This window comes from Oncorhynchus keta, chromosome 14 (genome assembly GCF_023373465.1).
Source record: "Oncorhynchus keta strain PuntledgeMale-10-30-2019 chromosome 14, Oket_V2, whole genome shotgun sequence".
Lineage (NCBI taxonomy): Eukaryota > Metazoa > Chordata > Actinopteri > Salmoniformes > Salmonidae > Oncorhynchus > Oncorhynchus keta.
In genome coordinates this window covers 9,023,155-9,048,190 of record NC_068434.1, presented here as the reverse complement: position 1 = coordinate 9,048,190, position 25,036 = coordinate 9,023,155, and the positions used below count along the sequence as shown (strand labels likewise).

Here is a 25,036-nt window from a genome sequence, read left to right as displayed (position 1 = left end):
AACGTCTCCTCCCAGACAGGGTTGAGGTTTCCGTAGATGGTCTTAGTTCTCTTCTTGGTCTTCCCCACCTGAATGGTCACGTAGGGGTCACTGGAGCCAGCCCTGTCTTTAGCCTGGAGACTCTGAGCACTGACAACTAACACACACACACACACACACACACACACACACACACACACACACACACACACACACACACACACACACACACACACACACACACACACACACACACACACACACACACACACACACACACACACACACACACACACACGTTATTAGTCATTAGTTATTAGTCACACACACACTTACTGTGACCATGTCTGTCTGTCTGTCTGTCTGTCTGTGTGTGTGTGTGTGTGTGTGTGTGGCAGGCTGTTTCATCTCGGTAACTTCCCTGCAACTCAACATAACCATCTAGGACATGAGGGTTACCAGATGTGTATCAGACAGCTGGTTGTTACTGTGGCTGTCTGACCAATCCAGGCACTACAGCGAGGAGAACGTGTTAAAATCACCTAGTCATTTTGAAACATGGTTTAAAAAGTGCTGTGTAATAATAGTGTCATATCTTTTCAAATATCTATTCAAAGACTTCTCCTCACCTTCTGGCAAAGGTACACAGGTACTGTAGTGTCTTGTCAACTTCAACAGCGTGAATAAAACGAGATATATATATAGATACACCCAGCAGGATATTTCCAAAAAGTTAGATCTGGTAATTTTTGGGCTCCCGAGTGGCGCAGCGGTCTAAGGCAATGTATCTCAGTGCTAAAGGCGTCACTACAGACCTTGGTTTGATTCCAGGCTGTATCACAGCGGTCTAAGGCAATGTATCTCAGTGCTAAAGGCGTCACTACAGACCTTGGTTTGATTCCAGTGGTGCTGTGGGGCGGTGTGGTGGGTAATGTGGGGATGGTGCGGTGGGTAATGTGGGGGTGGTGTGGTGGGGTAATGTGGGAATGGTGTTGTGGGGTAATGTGGGGATGGTGTGATGGGGTAATGTTGTGGAGGTGTTGTGGGGTAATGTGGGGATGGTGTGGTGGGGTAATGTGGATCTGGTGTTATGGGGCAATGTTGTGGAGGTGTTGTGGGGTAATGTGGGGCTGGTGTGATGGGGTAATGTGGGGATGGTGTGATGGGGTAATGTGGGGATGGTGTGATGGGGTAATGTGGATATGGTGTTATGGGGCAATGTTGTGGAGGTGTTGTGGGGTAATGTGGGGCTGGTGTGATGGGGTAATGTGGGGATGGTGTGGTGGGGTAATGTGGGGATGGTGTGATGGGGTAATGTGGGGATGGTGTGGTGGGGTAATGTGGGGATGGTGTGGTGGGGTAATGTGGGGATGGTGTTATGGGGCAATGTTGTGGAGGTGTGGTGGGGTAATGTGGGGATGGTGTGGTGGGGTAATGTTGGGGAGGTGTGGTGGGGTAATGTTGGGGAGGTGTGGTGGGGTAATGTGGGGATGGTGTGGTGGGGTAATGTTGTGGAGGTGTGGTGGGGTAATGTTGGGAAGATGTGGTGGGGTAATGTGGATCTGGTGTTATGGGGCAATGTTGTGGAGGTGTTGTGGGGTAATGTGGGGCTGGTGTGATGGGGTAATGTTGTGGAGGTGTGGTGGGGTAATGTTGGGGAGATGTGGGGGTAATGTGGGGTAATGTGGTGGGGTAATGTGGGGATGGTGTGGTGGGGTAATGTGGAGATGGTGTGGTGGGGTAATGTGGGGGTGGTGTGGTGGGGTAATGTGGGGTAATGTGGTGGGGTAATGTTACGGAGGTGTGGTGGGGTACTGTTGTGGAGGTGTTGTGGGGTAATGTGGGGTAATGTGGGGCTGGTTTGGTGGGGTAATGTGGGGAGGTGTTGTGGGGTAATGTGGGGATGGTGTGGTAGGGTAATGTGGGGCTGGTGTGATGGGGTAATGTGGGGATGGTGTGATGGGGTAATGTGGGGATGGTGTGATGGGGTAATGTGGGGATGGTGTTATGGGGCAATGTTGTGGAGGTGTTGTGGGGTAATGTGGGGCTGGTGTGATGGGGTAATGTTGTGGAGGTGTGATGGGGTAATGTGGGGATGGTGTGATGGGGTAATGTGGGGATGGTGTGATGGGGTAATGTGGGGATGGTGTGGTGGGGTAATGTGGGGATGGTGTGGTGGGGTAATGTGGGGATGGTGTGGTGGGGTAATGTGGGGATGGTGTTATGGGGCAATGTTGTGGAGGTGTGGTGGGGTAATGTTGGGGATGGTGTGGTGGGGTAATGTTGGGGAGGTGTGGTGGGGTAATGTTGGGGAGGTGTGGTGGGGTAATGTGGGGATGGTGTGGTGGGGTAATGTTGTGGAGGTGTGGTGGGGTAATGTTGGGAAGATGTGGTGGGGTAATGTGGATCTGGTGTTATGGGGCAATGTTGTGGAGGTGTTGTGGGGTAATGTGGGGCTGGTGTGATGGGGTAATGTTGGGGAGATGTGGGGGGGTAATGTGGGGTAATGTGGTGGGGTAATGCGGGGATGGTGTGGTGGGGTAATGTGGAGATGGTGTGGTGGGGTAATGTGGGGTGGTGTGGTGGGGTAATGTGGGGTAATGTGGTGGGGTAATGTTATGGAGGTGTGGTGGGGTACTGTTGTGGAGGTGTTGTGGGGTAATGTGGGGTAATGTGGGGCTGGTGTGGTGGGGTAATGTGGGGATGGTGTGGTAGGGTAATGTGGGGATGGTGTGATGGGGTGCTGTGGGGCGGTATGGTGGGGTAATGTTGTGGAAGTGTGGTGGGGTACTGTGGGTTGTTGTGGGGTAATGTTGTGGAGGTGTGGTGGGGTACTGTGGGTTGTTGTGGGGTAATGTTGTGGAGGTGTGGTGGGGTACTGTGGGTTGTTGTGGGGTAATGTTGTGGAGGTGTGGTGGGGTACTGTGGGGTGCTGTAGTTGCAGTGCGGTACTTTGTGGTTCGGGTACAGTACGTACCGGTGATGGTGATCTTGGCAGACCACTTGGAGGTTCCGTCTAACACGTTCTGTTTAATAGTCTTCATCTGCTGCGCATGGAGCAGCTTAGTGACAGCGAACACAGCCCTGATCTCCTCAAAGATCTCCTGCTTGTTCCTCTCCCTGATCTTCATCCTGTCCTTCATGGCTGTGATGATGTGCTGGGTCCGGTCCTCTGCTCCTGTCTTAGAGCTCTTCTCAGCCGCCCCTGGATAAAGGGAAGGTGTGATGGGAGGAGAGGGGGAGGAGAGAAGGGAGGAGAAAGGGACGGAGAGGGGGAGGAGAGGGGGGAAGAGAGGGGGAGGAGAGAAGGGAGGAGAGAGGGACGGAGAGGGGGAGGAGAGAAGGGAGGAGAGGGGGAGGAGAGAAGGGAGGAGAGAGGGATGGAGAGGGGGAGGAGAGAAGGGAGGAGAGAGGGACGGAGAGGGGAAGGAGAGGGGGAGTGGAAAGAGGGGAGGAGAGGAGGAGAGGGGGAGGAGAGGGGGAGGAGAGAAGGGAGTAGAGAGGGACAGAGAGGGGGGAAGAGAGGAGAGGAGAGGGGGAGGAGAGGAGAGGGGGAGGAGAGGGGGAGGAGAGTTACAGAAAAATTGAACAGCCTCAGCTTTTCATCCCCAACCTCCCCCTCATCTTCCCCTCTACACTTCCTTCCCCCCTCCTATTCCTCCTTTACTCACTCTGCAGACAGTCAGCGTTGAGCAGCTCCTGGCACTTCTCGTGAACTTTGACCCCACACTCAGCACACCTCATGCCCTGGCGGGCGATGCCCCACAGCAGCCCCTCACACTCATAGCAGTAGGTGGGTGTGGAGGCAGTCCACACCTGGAAGGCATGGGGCGTGGTGCAGGAGATGGGGTAGATCAGAGCCTGCAGGGTTTTCTTATAAACGTGGCTCTTCTGTAGGAGTGTAAGGGGGAGACATACAGAGAAAGACAGAAAAATAGATAGGAAGGAGAGAGAGAGAGAGAGGGAGAGAGGTAGGGAGAGAGAGAGGTAGGGAGAGAGAGAGAGAGAGAGAGAGAGAGAGAGAGAGAGAGAGAGAGAGAGAGAGAGAGAGAGAGAGAGTAGGGAGAGAGAGAGAGGTAGGGAGAGAGAGAGAGACAGAGAGTGAGAGGTAGGGATAGAGAGAGAGAGAGAGAGAGAGAGAGAGAGAGAGAGAGAGAGAGAGAGAGAGAGAGAGAGAGAGAGAGAGGAGAGAGAGAGAGAGAGAGAGAGGTAGGGAGAGAGAGAGAGGTTGGGAGAGGGAGAGAGACAGAGAGTGAGAGGTAGGGATAGAGAGAGAGAGAGAGAGAGAGAGAGGTAGGGAGAGAGAGAGGGTTGGGAGAGGAGAGAGACAGAGAGTGAGAGGTAGGGATAGAGAGAGAGAGAGAGAGAGAGAGAGAGAGAGAGAGAGAGAGAGAGAGAGAGCGAGAGAGGTAGGGAGCAAGAAAGAGAGAGAGCCACACAAAAAGAGAAAGTGAGAAATGTGTTTAGTCAGGTGCAGTAGGTGTCAGGGATGGTGGGTGGTGCAGAGCAGAGCAGAGTCGAGGTGCACACAGAACCGTAGGCTGAGGTATGAACACACATCAGGGAACTCAACCGTCTATTGTTTGTTTGGTTGGGACTGGAATGTTACAAAATATATGAGTCACTGTAAACCATCAAGAGAAGCTAGGTTAGGAGAGGAACTTATTCAAAGAATGTGACAGGGATTGGTTTAATTTTTATTTTACGAGGCAAGTCAGTTAATAAGAACAAATTGTTATTTACAATGACGGACGAGCCCGGACGACGCTGGCCCAATTGTGAGCCGCCCATGGGACTCCCAATCACGGCCAGATGTGATACAGCCTGGATTCAAACCAGGGACTGCAGTGCTTTAGACCGCTGTGCCACTCGGGAGCCATGCACCACTTGAACCAGGGATAGAGTTTAAGAGAGGAACTTCTCAGAATGTGACAGGGATAGAGGTTAGGAGAGGAACTCATTCTCAGAATGTGACAGGGATAGAGGTTAGGAGAGGAACTCATTCTCAGAATGTGACAGGGATAGAGGTTAGGAGAGGAACTCATTCTTAGAATGTGACTTTGATAGAGGTTAGGAGAGGAACTTATTCTCAGAATGTGACAGGGATAGAGGTTAGGAGAGGAACTTATTCTCAGAATGTGACAGGGATAGAGGTTAGGAGAGGAACTCATTCTCAGAATGTGACAGGGATAGAGGTTAGGAGAGGAACTTATTCTCAGAATGTGACAGGGATAGAGGTTAGGAGAGGAACTTATTCTCAGAATGTGACAGGGATAGAGGTTAGGAGAGGAACTTATTCTCAGAATGTGACAGGGATAGAGGTTAGGAGAGGAACTTATTCTCAGAATGTGACAGGGATAGAGCGGCCTTTCAGGTTATGTCGATATAGGACTCGTTTCACTGTGAATATAGATACTTTTGTACCTGTTTCCTCCAGCATCTTCACAAGGTCCTTTGCTGTTGTCTGGGATTGATTTGCACTTTTCGCACCAAGGTATTTTCATCTCTAGGAGACAGAACACGCCTCCTTCCTGAGTGGTATGACGGCTGCGTGGTCCCATGGTGTTTATACTTGCGTACTATTGTTTGTACAGATGAATGTGGAAACTTCAGGCATTTGGAAATTGCTCCCAAGGAAGTAACCAGACTTGTGGAGGTCTACAAATTCTTTACTGAGGTCTTGGCTGATTTCTTTTGATTTTCCCATGATGTCAAACAAAGAGGCGCTGAGTTTGAAGGTAGGCCTTGAAATACATCCACAGGTACACCACTCAAATGATGTCAATTATCAGAAGCTTCTAAAGCCATGACATAATTTTCTGGAATTTTCCAAGCTGTTTAAAGGCAGTCAACTTAGTGTATGTAAACTTCTGACCCACTGGAATTGTGATACAAGTGAATTGTGGAATTGGGATATAAGTGAAATAATCTGTTTGTAAACAATTGTTAGAAAAATGACTTGTTTCATGTACAAAGTAGATGTCCTAACCGACTTGCCAAAACTATAGTTTGTTAACAAGACATTTGTGGAGTGATTTTAAAACATGAGTTTTAATGACTCCAACCTAAGTGTATGTAAACTTCTGACTTCAACTGTATCACGGATTGGTGAGGGCACTGGAACAGTCTGCAGCACCCGGCCTCACCCTACTAGAAGTCAAATGTCTATTATTTGCTGATGATCTGGTGCTTCTGTCACCAACCCAGGAGGAGCTGCAGCAGCACCTAGATCTTCTGCACAGATACTGTCAGACCTGGGCCCTGACAGACCTGGGCCCTGACAGACCTGGGCCCTGACAGACCTGGGCCCTGTCAGACCTGGGCCCTGACAGACCTGGGCCCTGACAGACCTGGGCCCTGACAGACCTGGGCCCTGACAGACCTGGGCCCTGACGGACCTGGGCCCTGACAGACCTGGGCCCTGACAGACCTGGGCCCTGTCAGACCTGGGCCCTGTCAGACCTGGGCCCTGACAGACCTGGGCCCTGACAGACCTGGGCCCTGCAGACCTGGGCCCTGCCAGACCTGGGCCCTGACAGACCTGGGCCCTGACAGACCTGGGCCCTGACAGACCTGGGCCCTGACAGACCTGGGCCCTGACAGACCTGGGCCCTGCCAGACCTGGGCCCTGACAGACCTGGGCCCTGAGAGACCCTGGGCCCTGACAGTAAAATCTCAGTAAGACAATAATAATGATGCTCCAAAAAAGGTCCAGTCACCAGGACCTCAAATACAAATTCCATCTAGACCCCGTTGCCCTAGAGCACACAAAAACTATACATACCTCTGCCTAAACATCAGCGCCACTGTTAACTTCCACAAAGCTGTGAACGAGCTGAGAGACAAGGCCTTCTATGCCATTAAAAGGAACATAAAATTCAGCATACCAATTAGGAGCTGGCTAAAAATGACTTGAATTGGTTATTGCCTGGTCTGCTCACCAAAACAAGAATTCACTAAATTGGACAAACACCAAATTGAGACTCTGTATACAAAAATTCTGCAAAAAATGTCCTCTGTGTACAACGTAAAACACCAAATAATGCATGCAGAGCAGAATTAGGCCGATACCCACTAATTATCAAAATCCAACAAAGAGCCGTTAAATTCTACAACCACCTAAAAGGAAGTGATTCCCAAACCTTCCACAACAAAGCCATCACCTACAGAGAGATGAACCTGGAGAAGAGTCTCCTAAACAAGCTGGTCCTGGGGCTCTGTTCACAAACACAAACACACCCCACAGAGCCCCAGGACAGAAACACAATTAGACCCAATCAAATCATGAGAAAACAAAAAGACAATTACTTGACACATTGGAAAGAATTAACACAAAAATAGAGCAAACTAGAATGCTATTTGGGCCTAAACAGAGAGTACACAGTGGCAGAAAAACGTACCAAACAGACCCCACAGAGCCCTAGGACAGCAGCACAATAAGACCCAACCAAATCATAAGAAACCCCCCAAAATGATTACTGACCCAAACTTAAGGCAAGCTTTGACTATGTACATACTCAGTGAGCATAGCCTTGATATTGACAAAGGCTGCTGTAGAGAGAACTGACTCTCAAGAGAAGACAGGCTATGTGCTCACTGCCCACAAAATGAGGTGGAAACTGAGCTGCACTTCCTAACCTCCTGCCCAACGTATGACCATATTAGACATACATATTTCCCTCTGATTACACAGATCCACAAAGAATTCGAAAAACAAACCCAATTTTGATAAACTCCCATATCTACTGGGTGAAATACCACAGTGTGCCATCACAGCAGCAAGATTTGTGACCTGTTGCCACGAGAAAAGGGCAACCAGTGAAGAACAAACACCACTGTAAATACAACCCATATTTATGTTTATTTATTTTCCCTTTTGTACTTTGACTATTTGCACATTGTTACAACACTGTATATATACGGAATATGACATTTGAAATGTCTTCATTCATTTTTCAAATTTCTGTGAGTGTAATATTTACTGTTTATTCACTTTTGTTAATTATTTACTTCACTTGCTTTGGCAATGTTAACACATGTTTCCCATGCCAATAAAGCCCATTGAATTGACATGTGGATTGAATAGAGAGAGAGAGGGAGAGAGAGAGAGAGAGAGAGAGAGAGAGAGAGAGAGAGAGAGAGAGAGAGAGAGAGAGAGACAGAGAGAGAGAGAGAGAGAGAGGGAAGAGAGAGACAGAGAGAAGGCGGAGAGGAGGAGGTGGGAGAGGGAGAGAGGGGGGGAAAGGGAAAGAGAGAGTGAGAGGGACGGAGATTGGAGACAGGATACAGGATAGGGAGAGGGAGAGAACTGTACCAGGGAGAGCCACACTATGCTATTTATAAACTCACACCTCACACAAGAGGACCAAAGAAGGGTCAGGTAGAATAGATTGCCAAGAGTGGTGTGTGTAAGTGTGTGTGTGTGTGTGTGTGTGTGTGTGTGTGTGTGTGTGTCCTCTCACCAGCTCATGGTCCTTGATGGATGTATTTGTAGCCACAGAGAGCCCTGCCTTCCTGGCCTGCAACAGGGACTGAAAATGAAAGAGTTTTATTATGTACAAATACAATAACTGGGACTTAGTTCAACACTCAAAACCATCACATTTTAATATTTTAGATACACTGTGTGTGTGTCACATTTTAATGTGTTAGATACACTGTGAATGGAAGTCACATGTAATATGTTAGATACACTTTGTGTGTCATGTTAATATTTGATACACTGTGTGTCCTCTCAATAGCTCATGGTCCTTGATGGATGTCATTTTAATATTTTAGATACACTTTGAATAGAGAGTCCTTTTAATATTTGGCCTGCAATAGGGACTGAAAATGAAAGAGTTTTTATTATTTACAAATACAATAACTGGGACTTTTAGTTCAACACTCAAAACCATCACATCTTAATATTTTAGATACACTTTTGAATAGGAAGTCACATTTTCATGGGGGAAGGTATGTAATGTTGTCTACACACCTTCACATGTGAAAGCAGATCGAGGGGGTGGGGTGGGGGGGGGGGGTTCTTCTGCAAATGTGTAAACAGGGGATATGGTTTCTTAGCATTCAATTAATCAATCAAATACTTTTATAAAGCCCTTCTTACATCAGCTGTCTGCTGTACAGAAACCCAGCCTGCTGTACAGAAACCCAGCCTCCTGTACAGAAACCCAGCCTGCTGTACAGAAACCCAGCCTGCTGTACAGAAACCCAGCCTGCTGTACAGAAACCCAGCCTGCTGTACAGAAACCCAGCCTGCTGTACAGAAACCCAGCCTGCTGTACAGAAACCCAGCCTGCTGTACAGAAACCCAGCCTCCTGTACAGAAACCCAGCCTGCTGTACAGAAACCCAGCCTGCTGTACAGAAACCCAGCCTGCTGTACAGAAACCCAGCCTCCTGTACAGAAACCCAGTCTGCTGTACAGAAACCCAGCCTGCTGTACAGAAACCCAGCCTCCTGTACAGAAACCCAGTCTGCTGTACAGAAACCCAGCCTGCTGTACAGAAACCCAGCCTGCTGTACAGAAACCCAGCCTCCTGTACAGAAACCCAGCCTGCTGTACAGAAACCCAGCCTGCTGTGCAGAAACCCAGAAGCCTGGGTACCAGTCCATTTGAGTGACACGGAGTGGAATGTTAGCTTTAACAGGTTCTGGATTTCAGGCTAAAAGGTTTCTATGGATCAGTTGTGTAATGTGAGTCAGACTGTGTGGTTGTCAGAGGACAGATCGTTATCATGTTAGCGGTTCTTAGCTCTTAGAGATGCTCTGATGGGTCCCTGTGTGTCTGGTCTCCCTTTCTTCCTCCACAGTGGACTGTGTGGTAACCGCATAAACACTCTAAGAGCCTCTCTCTCTCTCTCTCTCTCTCTCTCTCTCTCTCTCTCTCTCTCTCTCTCTCTCTCTCTCTCTCTCCTCTCTCTCTCTCTCTGCCATCTCTGTCTGTCTGTCTGTCTGTCTGTCTGTCTGTCTGTCTGTCTCTCTGTCTCTCTGTCTCTCTGTCTCTCTGTCTCTCTGTCTGTGTCTTGCTAGACCTGCTAATCAAACAGCTTTTGAAACTGTTAGCTGCTCCATGCTACATGGCTAGAATGCTCTGAGGAGAAAAACAGGAGACAAACTAAGAGACCACTGCCATCGTAATCACGGTCCGTATGTTAAACGTACGACAGCTTGTGTGTGTGGGAGAAGCGTTGGACGGGATTCTAATTGGAGTGTATTTTGTTAACATGAAGTAAGGCGCCAGACTCGTTTCATAACGTAACAGCAGATCGTTTTTTTTCCTGTTAACAAAGAGAAGAGCGGATGGTCACTTGACTTTGTGGAGTACCAGAACACGTTGACTAAAGCTCAGGTCTACTTTCTCTCGCTACGGTTTGACTGTTGAGCTCAGAGTGTTGTTGACTTGTTGTTGTCAATGTGTGCGGCCGTGAGCATTGTGCAGTCGTGACACCCAGCCTGTGTTTCCCAAACAGAGAGGATCTGCCTGTCTTTGTCTCCTTCTGTATGTGTATCGTAGACTAAATGATGTTGTTTTTTGTGTGTACATAATATGTGTGTGTGTGTGTATGTGTGTGTGTGTGTGTGTGTGTGTGTGTGTGTGTGTGTGTGTGTGTGTGTGTGTGTGTGTGTGTGTGTGTGTGTGTGTGTGTGTGTGTGTGTGTGTGTGTGTGTGTGTGTGTGTGTGTGTGTGTGTGTGTGTGTGTGTGTGTGTGTGTGTGTGTGTGTGTGTGTGTGTGTGTGTGTCCATAGCATCTACTACTCCACGCTATCATACAGTATTATACTGGCATTTAGACATTCTTGTCACTGGGATTGGAAGGACAATTGGCCAAGACCAGGAGGAGAAAACTCACTGACTCTTACCATTGTCTGAGGGAAGAGAGAGACAGGGCAGGCAGAGAGAGAGAGAGAGAGAGACAGAGCAGGCAGAGAGAGAGAGAGACAGGGCAGGCAGAGAGAGAGAGAGAGAGAGAGAGAGAGAGAGAGAGAGAGAGAGAGAGAGAGAGAGAGAGAGAGAGAGAGAGACAGGGCAGAGAGAGAGAGAGAGAGAGGGCAGGCAGAGAGAGAGAGAGACAGGGCAGGTAGAGAGAGAGAGAGAGAGAGAGACAGGGCTGGCAGAGAGAGAGAGAGAGAAAGAGAGAGAGAGAGACAGGGCAGGCAGAGAGAGAGGGAGATACAGGGCAGGCAGAGAGAGAGAGAGAGAGAGACAGGGCAGGTAGAGAGAGAGAGAGAGACATGGCAGGCAGAGAGAGAGAGAGACAGGGCAGGTAGAGAGAGAGAGAGAGACAGGGCAGGCAGAGAGAGAGAGAGACAGGGCAGGCAGAGAGAGAGAGACAGGGCAGGTAGAGAGAGAGAGAGACAGGGCAGGCAGAGAGAGAGAGACATGGCAGGCAGAGAGAGAGAGAGACAGGGCAGGTAGAGAGAGAGAGAGAGACAGGGCAGGCAGAGAGAGAGAGAGACAGGGCAGGCAGAGAGAGGGAGATACAGGGCAGGCAGAGAGAGAGGGAGATACAGGGCAGGCAGAGAGAGAGAGAGAGACAGGGCAGGTAGAGAGAGAGAGAGAGAGACAGGGCAGGTAGAGAGAGAGAGAGAGACATGGCAGGCAGAGAGAGAGAGAGAGACAGGGCAGGCAGAGAGAGAGAGAGAGAGAGACAGGGCAGGCAGAGAGAGAGAGAGAGAGACAGGGCAGGCAGAGAGAGAGACAGGGCAGGCATAGAGAGAGAGAGAGAGAGACAGGGCAGGCAGAGAGAGAGAGAGACAGGGCATGCAGAGGGAGAGAGAGAGACCAAACCACGACCAACAACATTGGACACTCTATGGAACAAAAAGCATTCACTATATCATCCTGGAATATCCAAGGCCTGAGGTCATCTGCCTTTGGCCTGAAGAGCAGAAACCCGGACTTCACCAAAGAAATCGGTAACACAGACGTTGTCATCCTGAAAGAAACCTGGTATAGAGGAGACAGACCCACTGGTTGCCCTCTAGGTTAGAGAGAGCTGGTAGTCCCATCCACCAAACTACCAGGTGTGAAACAGGGAAGGGACTCAGGGGGTATGCTAATTTGGTATAGAGCAGACCTAACTCACTCCATTAAATTAATCAAAACAGGAACATTCTACATTTGGCTAGAAATTCAAAAGGAAATTATCCTAAAAGAGAAAAATGTCCTCCTGTGTGCTACCTATATCCCCCCACTAGAATCCCCATACTTTAATGAAGACAGCTTCTCCATCCTGGAGGGCGAAATCAATCATTTCCAGGCCCAGGTACATGTACTAGTCTGTGGCGACCTAAATGCCAGAACCGGACAAGAACCTGACACCCTCAGCACACAGGGGGACAAACATCTGCCTGGAGGTGACAGCATCCCCTCCCACATATGCCCCCCTAGGCACAACTATGACAACATAACCAACAAAAACGGGTCACAACTCCTGCAGCTCTGTCGCACGCTGGGTATGTACATAGTCAACGGTAGGCTTCGAGGGGACTCCTATGGTAGGTACACCTATAGCTCATCTCTTGGCAGTAGTACTGTAGACTACCTTGGCAGTAGTACTGTAGACTACCTCAACCCAGAATCTCTCAGAGAGTTCACAGTCAGCCCACTGACACCCCTATCAGACCACAGCAAAATCACAGTCTACTTAAACAGAGCAATACTCAATCATGAGGCATCAAAGCCAAAGGAACTGAGTAACATTAAGAAATGCTATAGATGGAAGAAATGCAGTTTGGAAACCTACCAAAAAACAATTAGGCAACAACAAATTCAATCCCTTTTAGACAATTTCCTGGGTAAAACGTTCCACTGTAATAGTGAAGATGTAAACCTGGCAGTAGAAAATCTTAACAGTATATTTGACCTCTCAGCTTCCCTATCAAATCTAAAAATCTCAAATATAAAACCGAAGAAAATTAACAATAATGACAAATGGTTTGATGAAGAATGCAAAAATCTAAGAAAGAAATTCAGAAACCTGTCCAACCAAAAACATAGAGACCCGGAAAACCTGAGTCTATGCCTTCACTATGGTGAATCACTAAAACAATACAGAAATACACTACGGAAAAAGAAGGAACAGCATGTCAGAAATCAGCTCAATGCAATTGAAGAATCCATAGACTCTAACCACTTCTGGGAAAATTGGAAAACACTAAACAAACAACAACACGAAGAATTATCTATCCAAAATGGAGATGTATGGGTAAACCACTTCTCCAATCTTTTTGGTTCTATAACAAAGAACAAAGAGCAAAAACATATACATGATCAAATACAGATCTTAGAATCAACTATTAAAGACTACCAGAACCCACTGGATTCTCCAATTACATTGAATGAGTTACAGGACAAAATAAAAACCCTCCAACCCAAAAAGGCCTGTGGTGTCGATGGTATCCTCAATGAAATGATCAAATATACAGACAACAAATTCCAATTGGCTATACTAAAACTCTTTAACATCATACTTAGCTCTGGCATCTTCCCCAATATTTGGAACCAAGGACTGATCACCCCAATCCACAAAAGTGGAGACAAATTTGACCCCAATAACTACCGTGGAATATGTGTCAACAGTAACCTTGGGAAAATCCTCTGCATTATTATTAACAGCAGACTTGTACATGAGCAAATGTCAAATTGGCTTTTTACCAAATTACCGTACAACAGACCATGTATTCACCCTGCACACCCTAATTGACAACCAAACAAACCAAAACAAAGGCAAAGTCTTCTCATGCTTTGTTGATTTCAAAAAAGCATTCGACTCAATCTGGCATGAGGGTCTGCTATACAAACTGATGGAAAGTGGTGTTGGGGGTAAAACATACAACATTATAAAATCCATGTACACAAACAACAAGTGTGCGGTTAAAATTGGCAAAAAACACACACATTTCTTCACACAGGGTCGTGGGGTTAGACAGGGATGCAGCTTAAGCCCCACCCTCTTCAACATATATATCAACGAATTGGCGCGGGCACTAGAAAAGTCTGCAGCACCCGGCCTCCCCCTGCTAGAATCCGAAGTCAAATGTCTGCTGTTTGCTGATGATCTGGTGCTTCTGTCACCAACCAAGGAGGGCCTACAGCAGCACCTAGATCTTATGCACAGATTCTGTCAGACCTGGGCCCTGACAGTAAATCTCAGTAAGACCAAAGTAATGGTGTTCCAAAAAGGTCCAGTCACCAGGACCACAAATACAAATTCCATCTAGACACTGTTGCCCTAGAGCACACAAAAAACTATACATACCTTGGCCTAAACATCAGCGCCACAGGTAACTTCCACAAAGCTGTGAACGATCTGAGAGACAAGGCAAGAAGGGCATTCTATGCCATCAAAAGAAACATAAATTTCAACATACCAATTAGGATTTGGCTAAAAATACTTGAATCAGTCATAGAGCCCATTGCCCTTTATGGTTGTGAGGTCTGGGGTCCGCTCACCAACCAAGACTTCACAAAATGGGACAAACACCAAATTGAGACTCTGCACGCAGAATTCTGCAAAAATATCCTCCGTGTACAACGTAAAACACCAAATAATGCATGCAGAGCAGAATTAGGCCGATACCCACTAATTATCAAAATCCAGAAAAGAGCCGTTAAATTCTACAATCACCTAAATGGAAGCGATTCACAAACCTTCCATAACCAAGCCATCACCTACAGAGAGATGAACCTGGAGAAGAGTCCCCTAAGCAAGCTGGTCCTGGGGCTCTGTTCACAAACACAAACACACCCTACAGAGCCCCAGGACAACAGCACAATTAGACCCAACCAAATCATGAGAAAACAAAAAGATAATTACTTAACACATTGGAAAGAATTAACAAAAAAACTGAGCAAACTAGAATGCTATTTGGCCCTACACAGAGAGTACACAGTGGCAGAATACCTGACCACTGTGACTGACCCAAAATTAAGGAAAACTTTGACTATGTACAGACTCAGTGAGCATAGCCTTGCTATTGAGAAAGGCCGCCGTAGGCAGACATGGCTCTCAAGAGAAGACAGGCTATGTGCTCACTGCCCACAAAATGAGGTGGAAACTGAGCTGCACTTCCTAACCTCCTGCCCAATGTATGACCATATTAGTGAGACATATTTCCCCCAGATTACACAGATCCACAAAGAATTCGAAAACAAATCCAATTTTGAAAAACTCCCATATCTTTTGGGTGAAATTCCACAGTGTGACATCACAGCAGCAAGATTTGTGACCTGTTGCCACGAGAAAAGGGCAACCAGTGAAGAACAAACACCATTGTAAATACAACCCATATTTATGCTTATTCATTTTATCTTGTGTCCTTTAACTATTTGTACATTGTATATATATATATATATATAATATGACATTTGTAATGTCTTTACTGTTTTGAAACTTCTGTATGTGTAATGTTTACTGTTAATTTTTGTTGTTTTTCACTTTATATATTCACTTTGTATGTTGTCTACCTCACTTGCTTTGGCAATGTTAACACATGTTTCCCATGCCAATAAAGCCCCTTGAATTGAATTGAATTGAATTGAATTGAATTAATAAACAGTAGAGAGAGAGAGAGAGAGACAGGGCAGGCAGAGGGAGAGAAAGACATTATTATTTTGTAATATATTATTTTACCTTAATAGATGTCTTATTATTATGTATTATTTACTTCCACAGATGTTATTCTAGGTTTGTCTGATGTTATTCTAGGTTTGTCTGATGTTATTCTAGGTTTGTCTGATGTTATTCTAGGTTTGTTTGATGTTATTCTAGGTTTGTCTGATGTTATTCTAGGTTTGTCTGATGTTATTCTAGGTTTGTTTGATGTTATTCTAGGTTTGTCTGATGTTATTCTAGGTTTGTCTGATGTTATTCTAGGTTTGTCTGATGTTATTCTGTCTGATGTTATTCTAGTTATTCTAGTTTGTCTGATGTTATTCTAGGTTTGTCTGATGTTATTCTAGGTTTGTCTGATGTTATTCTAGGTTTGTTTGATGTTATTCTAGGTTTGTCTGATGTTATTCTAGGTTTGTCTGATGTTATTCTAGGTTTGTTTGATGTTATTCTAGGTTTGTCTGATGTTATTCTAGGTTTGTCTGATGTTATTCTAGGTTTGTCTGAGGTACTGTAAATTCAGGGGTGAAAGGTCAAAATGACAATAGGTAAGAGGGCAGGGTTGAGGGGTCAAAAGAACTCACCAGCTCGCTGACCAGGGGGATAGGCTGTTTTTTGCGGAGGTCAGGCATACTGTCGATCCCAAAGGGCGTGGCACCACTAAACACACACAGTTATAAACAACAAAATAAAAACACAGGATCAAATATATTAGAGGTTATAATTACAGGAGTATGTTCAGACACACACACCCACACACACACACACACACACACACACACACACACACACACACACACACACACACACACACACACACACACACACACACACACACACACACACACACACACACACACACACACACACACACACACACAGAGGCAGTGTCACTGACGCAGGCTTGGCCCACGGGTGCTTGCTGGGCCCTCCATCTCTGTCTCGGCCCTGTAATAGAGGTCAAAGGTCAGATGTTTAGCCACTGAGACCTACAGTTCTTATAGAAGTTATAATATGTCCACGTTATATCAGACAGAGAAAGACAAAGAGATAAAGGTACAGAAAAGGGAGACAGAGAAAGACAGAGGGAGACAGAGAAAGAGGGAGACAGAGAAAGACAGAGGGAGACAGAGAAAGACAGAGGGAGACAGAGAAAGAGGGAGACAGAGAAAGACAGAGGGATACAGAGAAAGAGGGAGACAGAGAAAGAGAGAGACAGAGAAAGACAGAGGGAGACAGAGAAAGAGAGAGACAGAGAAAGACAGAGGGAGACAGAGAAAGACAGAGGGAGACAGAGAAAGAGGGAGACAGAGAAAGACAGAGGGATACAGAGAAAGAGGGAGACAGAGAAAGAGAGAGACAGAGAAAGAGGGAGACAGAGAAAGACAGAGGGAGACAGAGAAAGACAGAGGGAGACAGAGAAAGAGGGAGACAGAGAAAGACAGAGGGATACAGAGAAAGAGGGAGACAGAGAAAGAGAGAGACAGAGAAAGACAGAGGGAGACAGAGAAAGAGGGAGACAGAGAAAGACAGAGGGAGACAGAGAAAGAGGGAGACAGAGAAAGAGGGAGACAGAGAAAGAGAGAGACAGAGAAAGACAGAGGGAGACAGAGAAAGAGGGAGACAGAGAAAGAGAGAGACAGAGAAAGACAGAGGGAGACAGAGAAAGAGGGAGACAGAGAAAGTGAGAGACAGAGAAAGAGGGAGACAGAAAGAGGAAGACAGAGAAAGAGAGAGACAGAGAAAGAGGGAGACAGAGAAAGAGAGAGGGATACAGAGAAAGACAGAGGGAGACAGTGAAAGAGGGAGACAGAGAAAGAGGGAGACAGAGAAAGAGAGAGAGACAGAGAAAGAGAGACAGAGAAAGAGAAAGAGAAAGATATAGTCAGAGATAGACAGAGAAAGAGAGACTCATTTAACATCAGCAATGTTCCCTCAACTCCTTTAATGTTCCCTCAACTCCTTTAATGTTCCCTCAACTCCTCTAATGTTCCCTCAACTCCTTTAATGTTCCCTCAACTCCTCTAATGTTCCCTCAACTCCTCTAATGTTCCCTCAACTCCTTTAATGTTCCCTCAACTCCTCTAATGTTCCCTCAACTCCTTTAATGTTCCCTCAACTCCTCTAATGTCCCCTCAACTCCTTTAATGTTCCCTCAACTCCTATAATGTTCCCTCAACTCCTTTAATGTTCCCTCAACTCCTATAATGTTCCCTCAACTCCTTTAATGTTCCCTCAACTCCTTTAATGTTCCCTCAACTCCTTTAATGTTCCCTCAACTCCTTTAATGTTCCCTCAACTCCTCTAATGTCCCCTAAACTCCTCTAATGTCCCCTCAACTCCTATAATGTTCCCTCAACTCCTTTAATGTTCCCTCAACTCCTTTAATGTCCCCTCAACTCCTTTAATGTTCCCTCAACTCCTATAATGTTCCCTCAACTCCTTTAATGTTCCCTCAACTCCTCTAATGTTCCCTCAACTCCTTTAATGTTCCCTCAACTCCTCTAATGTCCCCTCAACTCCTTTAATGTTCCCTCAACTCCTATAATGTTCCCTCAACTCCTTTACTGTTTCCTCAACTCCTTTAATGTTCCCTCAACTCCTTTAATGTTCCCTCAACTCCTCTAATGTCCCCTCAACTCCTTTAATGTTCCCTCAACTCCTATAATGTTCCCTCAACTCCTTTAATTTTCCCTCAACTCCTTTACTGTTCCCTCAACTCCTTTAATGTTCCCTCAACTCCTTTAATGTTCCCTCAACTCCTTTAACAAGGAAAACAAGAAGACCCTGCATGCAGTGGCAACATTATAAAGGGTCAAATCACCAACAAGAGACAAACCAAACTAAGGAAGCAATGTAGGCAATACTACTGTACATGTTGTTGCCATGTAACACAGTAGTAGAAAATGATATTAACTCATGAGCAAGAATGGTCAACGGCAAAGCACACAAACATGTTATGAGGACATGCACATAAAGACATTGACTTGAGAAAAGAGACCTGATCGTCATGTCGACTTCCATCTGAAAGGGAGGAAAGAGAAAGAGAAGAGAGGAGGGAGATAGAGTGAGAAGAGAGGAGAGAGAGAAGAGAGGAGAGAGGAGAGAGAGAGGAGAGAGATAAAGAGAAGAGAGGTGAGAGAGAAAGAGAGGAGAGAGAGAGAGGAGAGAGGAGAGAGAGAAGAGAGGAGAGAGAGAGAAGAGGAGAGAGATAAAGAGAAGAGAGGTGAGAGAGAAAGAGAAGTGAGGAGAGAGAGAAAGAGAAGAGAGGAGAGAGAGAGAAGAGAGGAGAGAGATAAAGAGAAGAGAGGAGAGAGAGAGAAGTGAGGAGAGAGGAGAGAGAGAAAGAGAAGAGAGGAGAGAGAGAAGTGAGGAGAGAGAGAAAGAGAAGAGAGGAGAGAGATAAAGAGAAGAGAGGAGAGAGAGAGAAGTGAGGAGAGAGAGAAAGAGAAGAGAGGAGAGAGAGAGAAGTGAGGAGAGAGGAGAGAGAGAAAGAGAAGAGAGGAGAGAGAGAAAGAGAAGAGGAGAGAGAGAAAGAGAGAGAGAGGAGAGAGGAGAGAGATAAAGAGAAGAGAGGATAGAGAGAGAAGTGTGGAGAGAGGAGAGAGAGAAAGAGAAGAGAGGAGAGAGAGAAAGAGAAGAGAGGAGAGAGAGAGAAGTGAGGAGAGAGGAGAGAGAGAGAAGTGAGGAGAGAGAGAAAGAGAAGAGAGGAGAGAGAGAGAAGAGAGGAGAGAGGAGAGAGAGAGGAGAGAGATAAAGAGAAGAGAGGTGAGAGAGAAAGAGAGGAGAGAGAGAGAGAAGAGAGGAGAGAGAGAAGAGAGGAGATAGAGAGAAGAGGAGAGAGATAAAGAGAAGAGAGGTGAGAGAGAAAGAGAAGTGAGAGAGAGAAGAGAGGAGAGAGAGAAAGAGAGGAGATAGAGAGAAGAGGAGAGAGATAAAGAGAAGAGAGGTGAGAGAGAAAGAGAAGTGAGGAGAGAGAGAAAGAGAAGAGAGGAGAGAGAGAGAAGAGAGGAGAGAGATAAAGAGAAGAGAGGAGAGAGAGAGAAGTGAGGAGAGAGGAGAGAGAGAAAGAGAAGAGAGAGAGAGAGAGAGTGAGAGAGAGAAAAAGAGAAGAGAGGAGAGAGATAAAGAGAAGAGAGAGAGAAAGAGAAGTGAGGAGAGAGAGAAAGAGAAGAGAGAGAGAGAGAGAAGTGAGGAGAGAGAGAAAGAGAAGAGGAGAGAGAGAAAGAGAGAGAGAGGAGAGAGGAGAGAGATAAAGAGAAGAGAGGATAGAGAGAGAAGTGAGGAGAGAGGAGAGAGAGAAAGAGAAGAGAGGAGAGAGAGAAAGAGAAGAGAGGAGAGAGAGAGAAGTGAGGAGAGAGGAGAGAGAGAGAAGTGAGGAGAGAGAGAGAAGTGAGGAGAGAGGAGAGAGAAGAGAGGAAAGGGAGACAGAAACAGAGAGACAAAGAGAGTCATCAGCTTAGCAGTACAATTAAAATAACACAAGTCCTTCCAGCCAATCCATTAGCAATAATGGTACAATAGTGATGGTGATGGTACAATAGTGATGGTGGGGGAGTTGGTACTACAGTAGTGATGTTGGGGGGAGGGTACAATAGTGATGGTGATGGTACAATAGTGATGCTGGGGGAGTTGGTACTACAGTAAGGATGCTGGGGAGGTGATGGTACAGTAGTGATGCTGGGGAGGGGGGGTACAGTAGTGATGCTGGGGGAGTTGGTACTACAGTAGTGATGCTGGGGAGGTAATGGTACAGTAGTGATGCTGGGGGGTGGTACAGTAGTGATGCTGGGGAGGTGATGGTACAGTAGTGATGCTGGGGAGGGAGGGGGGTACAGTAGTGATGCTGGGGAGGTTGGTACTACAGTAGGGATGCTGGGGAGGTGATGGTACAATAGTGATGCTGGGGGAGTTGGTACTACAGTAGGGAAGCTGGGGAGGTGATGGTACAGTAGTGATGCTGGGGAGGGGATGGTACAGTAGTGATGCTGGGGGGGATGGTACAGTAGTGATGCTTGGGATGGGGGTACAGTAGGGATGCTGGGGGTGGTACAGTAGTGATTCTGGGGGGTGACAGTAGTGATGCTTGGGTTGGGGGGTACAGTAGGGATGCTGGGGGTGGTACAGTAGTGATTCTGGGGGTGACAGTAGTGATGCTGGGGAGGGGGGTACAGTAGTGATGCTGGGGAGGGGGTGATGGTAGTAGTGATGCTGGAAGGGGGGTGGTACAGTAGGGATTCTGGGGGTGGGTACAGTAGTGATGCTGGGGCGGTGCTACATTAGTGATGATGGAGGGTGATGGTACAGTAGTGATGCTGGGAGGGTGATGGTACAGTAGTAATGCTGGGAGGGTGATGGTACAGCAGTAATTCTGGGAGGGTGATGGTACAGTAGTAATTCTGGGAGGGTGATGGTACAGTAGTAATGCTGGGAGAGGTGATGGTACAGTAGTAATGCTGGGAGGGGTGATGGTATATTAGTAATTCTGGGAGGGGTGATGGTATATTAGTAATGCTGGGGGGTGATGGTATATTAGTAATTCTGGGAGGGTGATGGTACAGTAGTAATTCTGGGAGGAGTGATGGTATATTAGTAATGCTGGGAGGGGTGATGGTATATTAGTAATGCTGGGAGGGGTGATGGTATATTAGTAATGCTGGGAGGGGTGATGGTATATTAGTAATGCTGGGAGGGGTGATGGTATATTAGTAATGCTGGGAGGGGTGATGGTATATTAGTAATGCTGGGAGGGGTGATGGTATATTAGTAATGCTGGGAGGAGTGATGGTACAGTAGTACTTCTGGGAGGGTGATGGTACAGTAGTAATGCTGGGAGGGTGATGGTACAGTAGTAATGCTGGGAGGGGGTGATGGTAAAATAGCAAAATGACTAGGTAGATGTGAGAGAATAGAACAAAAAATAGTTATTCATGCTAATAAATAAATAACCAGATGATGAACATGTGCTCGTGTTCCAGACAGTGCTTTACGAGTAACAGTACGACGGATGGTAGGTGATAGCTACCTGGAATGAGGTTGTCCTCCTTGAAGGTGGACATGGTCATGCTGGTGAGCTGGCGCCGTGACTCCCTCTTCTCCCGAAGGATCTGCTGGAAGGTCCTCAGGCACTTCAGCCTCCGCACCTCCCTCTGGCTTATCTCCAGGGTGTGCTCCTCTGCTCTCTCTGCCTTTCCAGCTGCATCTCTTGCTGCCTCGCCTTCTGGGGCTGCAGGCGTATCTGGGACTTCTGGGTCTTCTGTGTCGGGCTGTGGCAGCGACAGGGATGGGGGTTCGTCTCCCTGCTCCTCCTGGGGTGCCGGCTGCTCAGCCGAGAAGGAGAGTGAGAGGGACTCTACAGTGGTGCATTGCGATAGAGAGATGTTCTGAGTGGGGGTGTGTGTTGGGCCCTGAGGCAGAGGAGAGGCTCCTTTTTCTTCTGCCTCTTCATTGGGTGGGGAGAACATAGGCTCTGGGCCAAGTGAAGCAAAGTCTAGGCCTGTTTGGGAAACGTCCTGTCCGGAGTAAGGAAGGAGAGAAGGTCCGTAAGGGTCATCCTGAGCCTGTTGGTGGCCGTCGTTGACCTCCTCTGGCATGGTTTCACCTGGGCAGGGGTCTGAGGGGGCAGAGGAGAGGACACAGGTCTGGGTTAGTCTCTCTGTGTTGTCCAAGGCCCCTGGGTCCAACCCATCCTCTTTTGACGTTTGGGACATATCTGCGTGGGGTAGGTTTGTTTGAGACTCCACCAAAAAGCTTGTGGGCTCAGTCTCATCTCCAGGACTCTTGACGGTTCCGGGTCCTTCCAACTTGCGTAGTGCCTCCCGCAGGGCGGAGCTGAAGTCCAGCACGGCTCGCCCGATCCGCTTCACGTTAAAACCAACGTTTTGGATCTCTGCGCTGTTAGGGCGCGGGATGTGCCCTAGCTTAACTCCTTCATCTGTACTGACCAATGGCATGTCTGTTTCAGACACAGTAGTACAGGTGACCTGTAGTGAGCCCCAGGTACAGGTCACCTCTGTAAACTCGTCAGTCATGTCGTGCTCATGGCCAGAATAGTTCTCCAGGTAACTATCTACTTGGCAGTCAGTTGTGTAGCTGAGATCTGTGGGGGGAGCCGTGTAGCCATAGCTCTCCACTCCTTCTGTATGTCCTTCCACTGAGTGGTAACCAGAGCTCTGGGGAAATAAGCAATCAGCAGCACCCTTGTATCCCAGGCTGGGGTACTCTGAGTGAATGTCTGTGGGAACTTGAGTCCCATGATGTTGTTGCAGCCTCCGTCTATGGCAGCGCCACTCCTCTCGACTGGAAGTGCTGGCGGGGGAGTTGTAGTGTAGTCCAGAGGAGTGGAGAGAGTGGAGGTCGGAGCTTCCTGTGGAGGACTCGGCCAGGGTACCAGTACTATACCCATCTGAGCCCCTATACCGATCCCAGCTCCCTGTCCCCTCCAAACAGGCAGGCCCCTCTCCTTCCTGCTCTTCCAGACTCCTCTGTCTGGAATAACATTGTTCTTCACACCAGATAGTCTTCTCAGTCCCACCATGTTCTTGGCTACCCCAGCTCTCCACCCCACCACCACCCCTACTACCACCTCTAGCACCACCACGCCTTGCACCGTGGCTGGATGAGGGTCTCTCAAGGACCGACTCTGAATTAATGCTGTGTTCTGAGGATAGGGAGCTGGTGCTTAGGAAGTCCTGGTCGTCCTGCCGCTCCAGGTAGCCACAGCTCAGTTTGCTGACCATGGTGGGCTCTGGGATGCTGTGTTTCGGCAGCTCATCATCCTCCTGCTGCTGGCCAACAGGCTCCACTAATTCGGTGCCTGGCGAGACTGTGGTAGACTTCTCTTCTAATGTTGGCAAGTGGAACTCCACTGGCATCCCGTGGATGCTGTGGCGTTGGCTGAAGACAGACGGTCGGCAGACATTGGAATCCGAAGGCACCATCTGCCTGCCTAAACTGCCGTAGGCGCTGACAGGCCTCTGGTGAGGAGTGAAGGAGGATCCGTCACTGCCTCCTGTTGCCCCAGACCAAGCCCCATCTCCTGGACTGCCACTAGCCTTGTTTCCTGAGCGTATGCCCTCTATCTCCAGGAGCACAGCATCCACACAGGAAGACACCTCCTCTACAGAGCCACGCACGGATGAAAGGTAATCTCGCAGGTCCGAGATCTCCTCCTGGATTTTGTTGATCCCTCTCAGCTCTTTGAGAATGTGCTCGATGATGGCACTAGACTCCTCTTCCTCCTCTTCCTCCTCTTCCTCCTCCTCTTCGTCTTCTTCTTCCTCGTCCACCTCCAGCAGAGTATCGTGCCGTGTTCTGTTGAAGTTGTAATCCACATAGTCACCCATAGAAACAGGTCTCTTTTGATCTGCACGGGTCCGACCGAAGTCAGCCTTCCCTCCTGCTGCCCCTGCCTCCGAGGCAAACGTTGAGCTGTTCCTGTTTCGGCTAATCCGGTTCTGATGTAGGGCTTCTCTTCTCTGTTCTGGAATGGTCCGGATACCTGCCGGGATTATCCATTTCTGGTGTTTGGGTGTTCGTCTCTTTTCTGGGACAGTCCTAATCCCGTCTGGGATAGTCAATTTCTGCTTCCCTGGAGATTGGCTTCTGCTGTTGTGCTGCAGAGTGCAAGGGATCCTGACACAGCCCTCTCTGTTCAGCTCCACCTCCCCAATGCAGGAAGCCCCAGACACCCCTCCATGTGCCTTACAGGTGGGGATCCTTGAGGAGCAAACTTCCTCTCTGGGCCCACACCTCACAAAAATATTTGTGGCCTCCTTTCTCTTCTCCTGTCCCTCTCCTCCCCCCTCCTCCTCGATCCCAGCATAGTAAAGGTCTGGGGCGGGTAGTTCCTGGCCGGATCCTTGGAGCAGGCGGTGGATCTTCTCCCGAATGACAAGCGCTACCCTGGGGTTGGGGGCCCTCTTTTTACGAACCCGTTCCTTGGTGTCCCCTTTGGGTGCAACGGGTGTTCCGTGTTGTCCATTGAAGCGGTTCTTGGAGAACATCTTCCCGGGACAGAAGCAGAGGCCCCTAGCCTTAGTTATCCCCCCCACATCGTTGCTGGAGTCACATTAAAAGAAGAGGCCGGCATCTAAGTCCGAGAGAACAGATTCACGGGTGCCTATTCAGCTGCACCTACCAGGAACTTTAATTCATGGCTGTAGAGACACAAAATCAAGAAACAACACATCTTTACTTCAACAATGTGATTATTAGATAGATAGCACAGGAAAGCCATGTGACTCCAGTCATTTAGTCATTTATCTGTACACATTTCCTCTCCTTTCCCATCGAAGCAATAGTGGAAGAGGCATAATGTATCATCGGAACTGAAAAACCAACCGCTCATTTAGTTCCAACGAAGCAGAAAAGACAAGAACAGGAACAGTAAGTTGTAATCCACAGCACACTAGATAAACGCTGCATAAATACTTTCTATGT

The 25,036-nt window shown here is 47.7% G+C and overlaps 1 protein-coding gene across 1 annotated transcript in view; it reads right to left on the bottom strand.

Annotated features, from left to right (window-relative positions):
* Positions 1-24,748, bottom strand: part of LOC118378335 (protein unc-13 homolog B-like) — a 92,616-nt gene extending 67,868 nt beyond the window's left edge. Inside the window, exons 1-8 of the mRNA XM_052460967.1 lie at positions 21,621-24,748; positions 18,597-18,619; positions 16,494-16,543; positions 16,180-16,255; positions 8,442-8,510; positions 3,651-3,870; positions 2,957-3,184; positions 1-136 (exon numbers count right to left, since the gene is read on the bottom strand). The exon at positions 1-136 is cut by the window's left edge and continues 6 nt beyond it. Of these exons, the coding sequence (XP_052316927.1) occupies positions 1-136; positions 2,957-3,184; positions 3,651-3,870; positions 8,442-8,510; positions 16,180-16,255; positions 16,494-16,543; positions 18,597-18,619; positions 21,621-24,600 (3,782 nt within the window). The 5' untranslated portion in view covers positions 24,601-24,748. The remainder of the gene's footprint in view (positions 137-2,956; positions 3,185-3,650; positions 3,871-8,441; positions 8,511-16,179; positions 16,256-16,493; positions 16,544-18,596; positions 18,620-21,620) is intronic.
* Between the last annotated feature and the right edge of the window lie 288 nt (positions 24,749-25,036).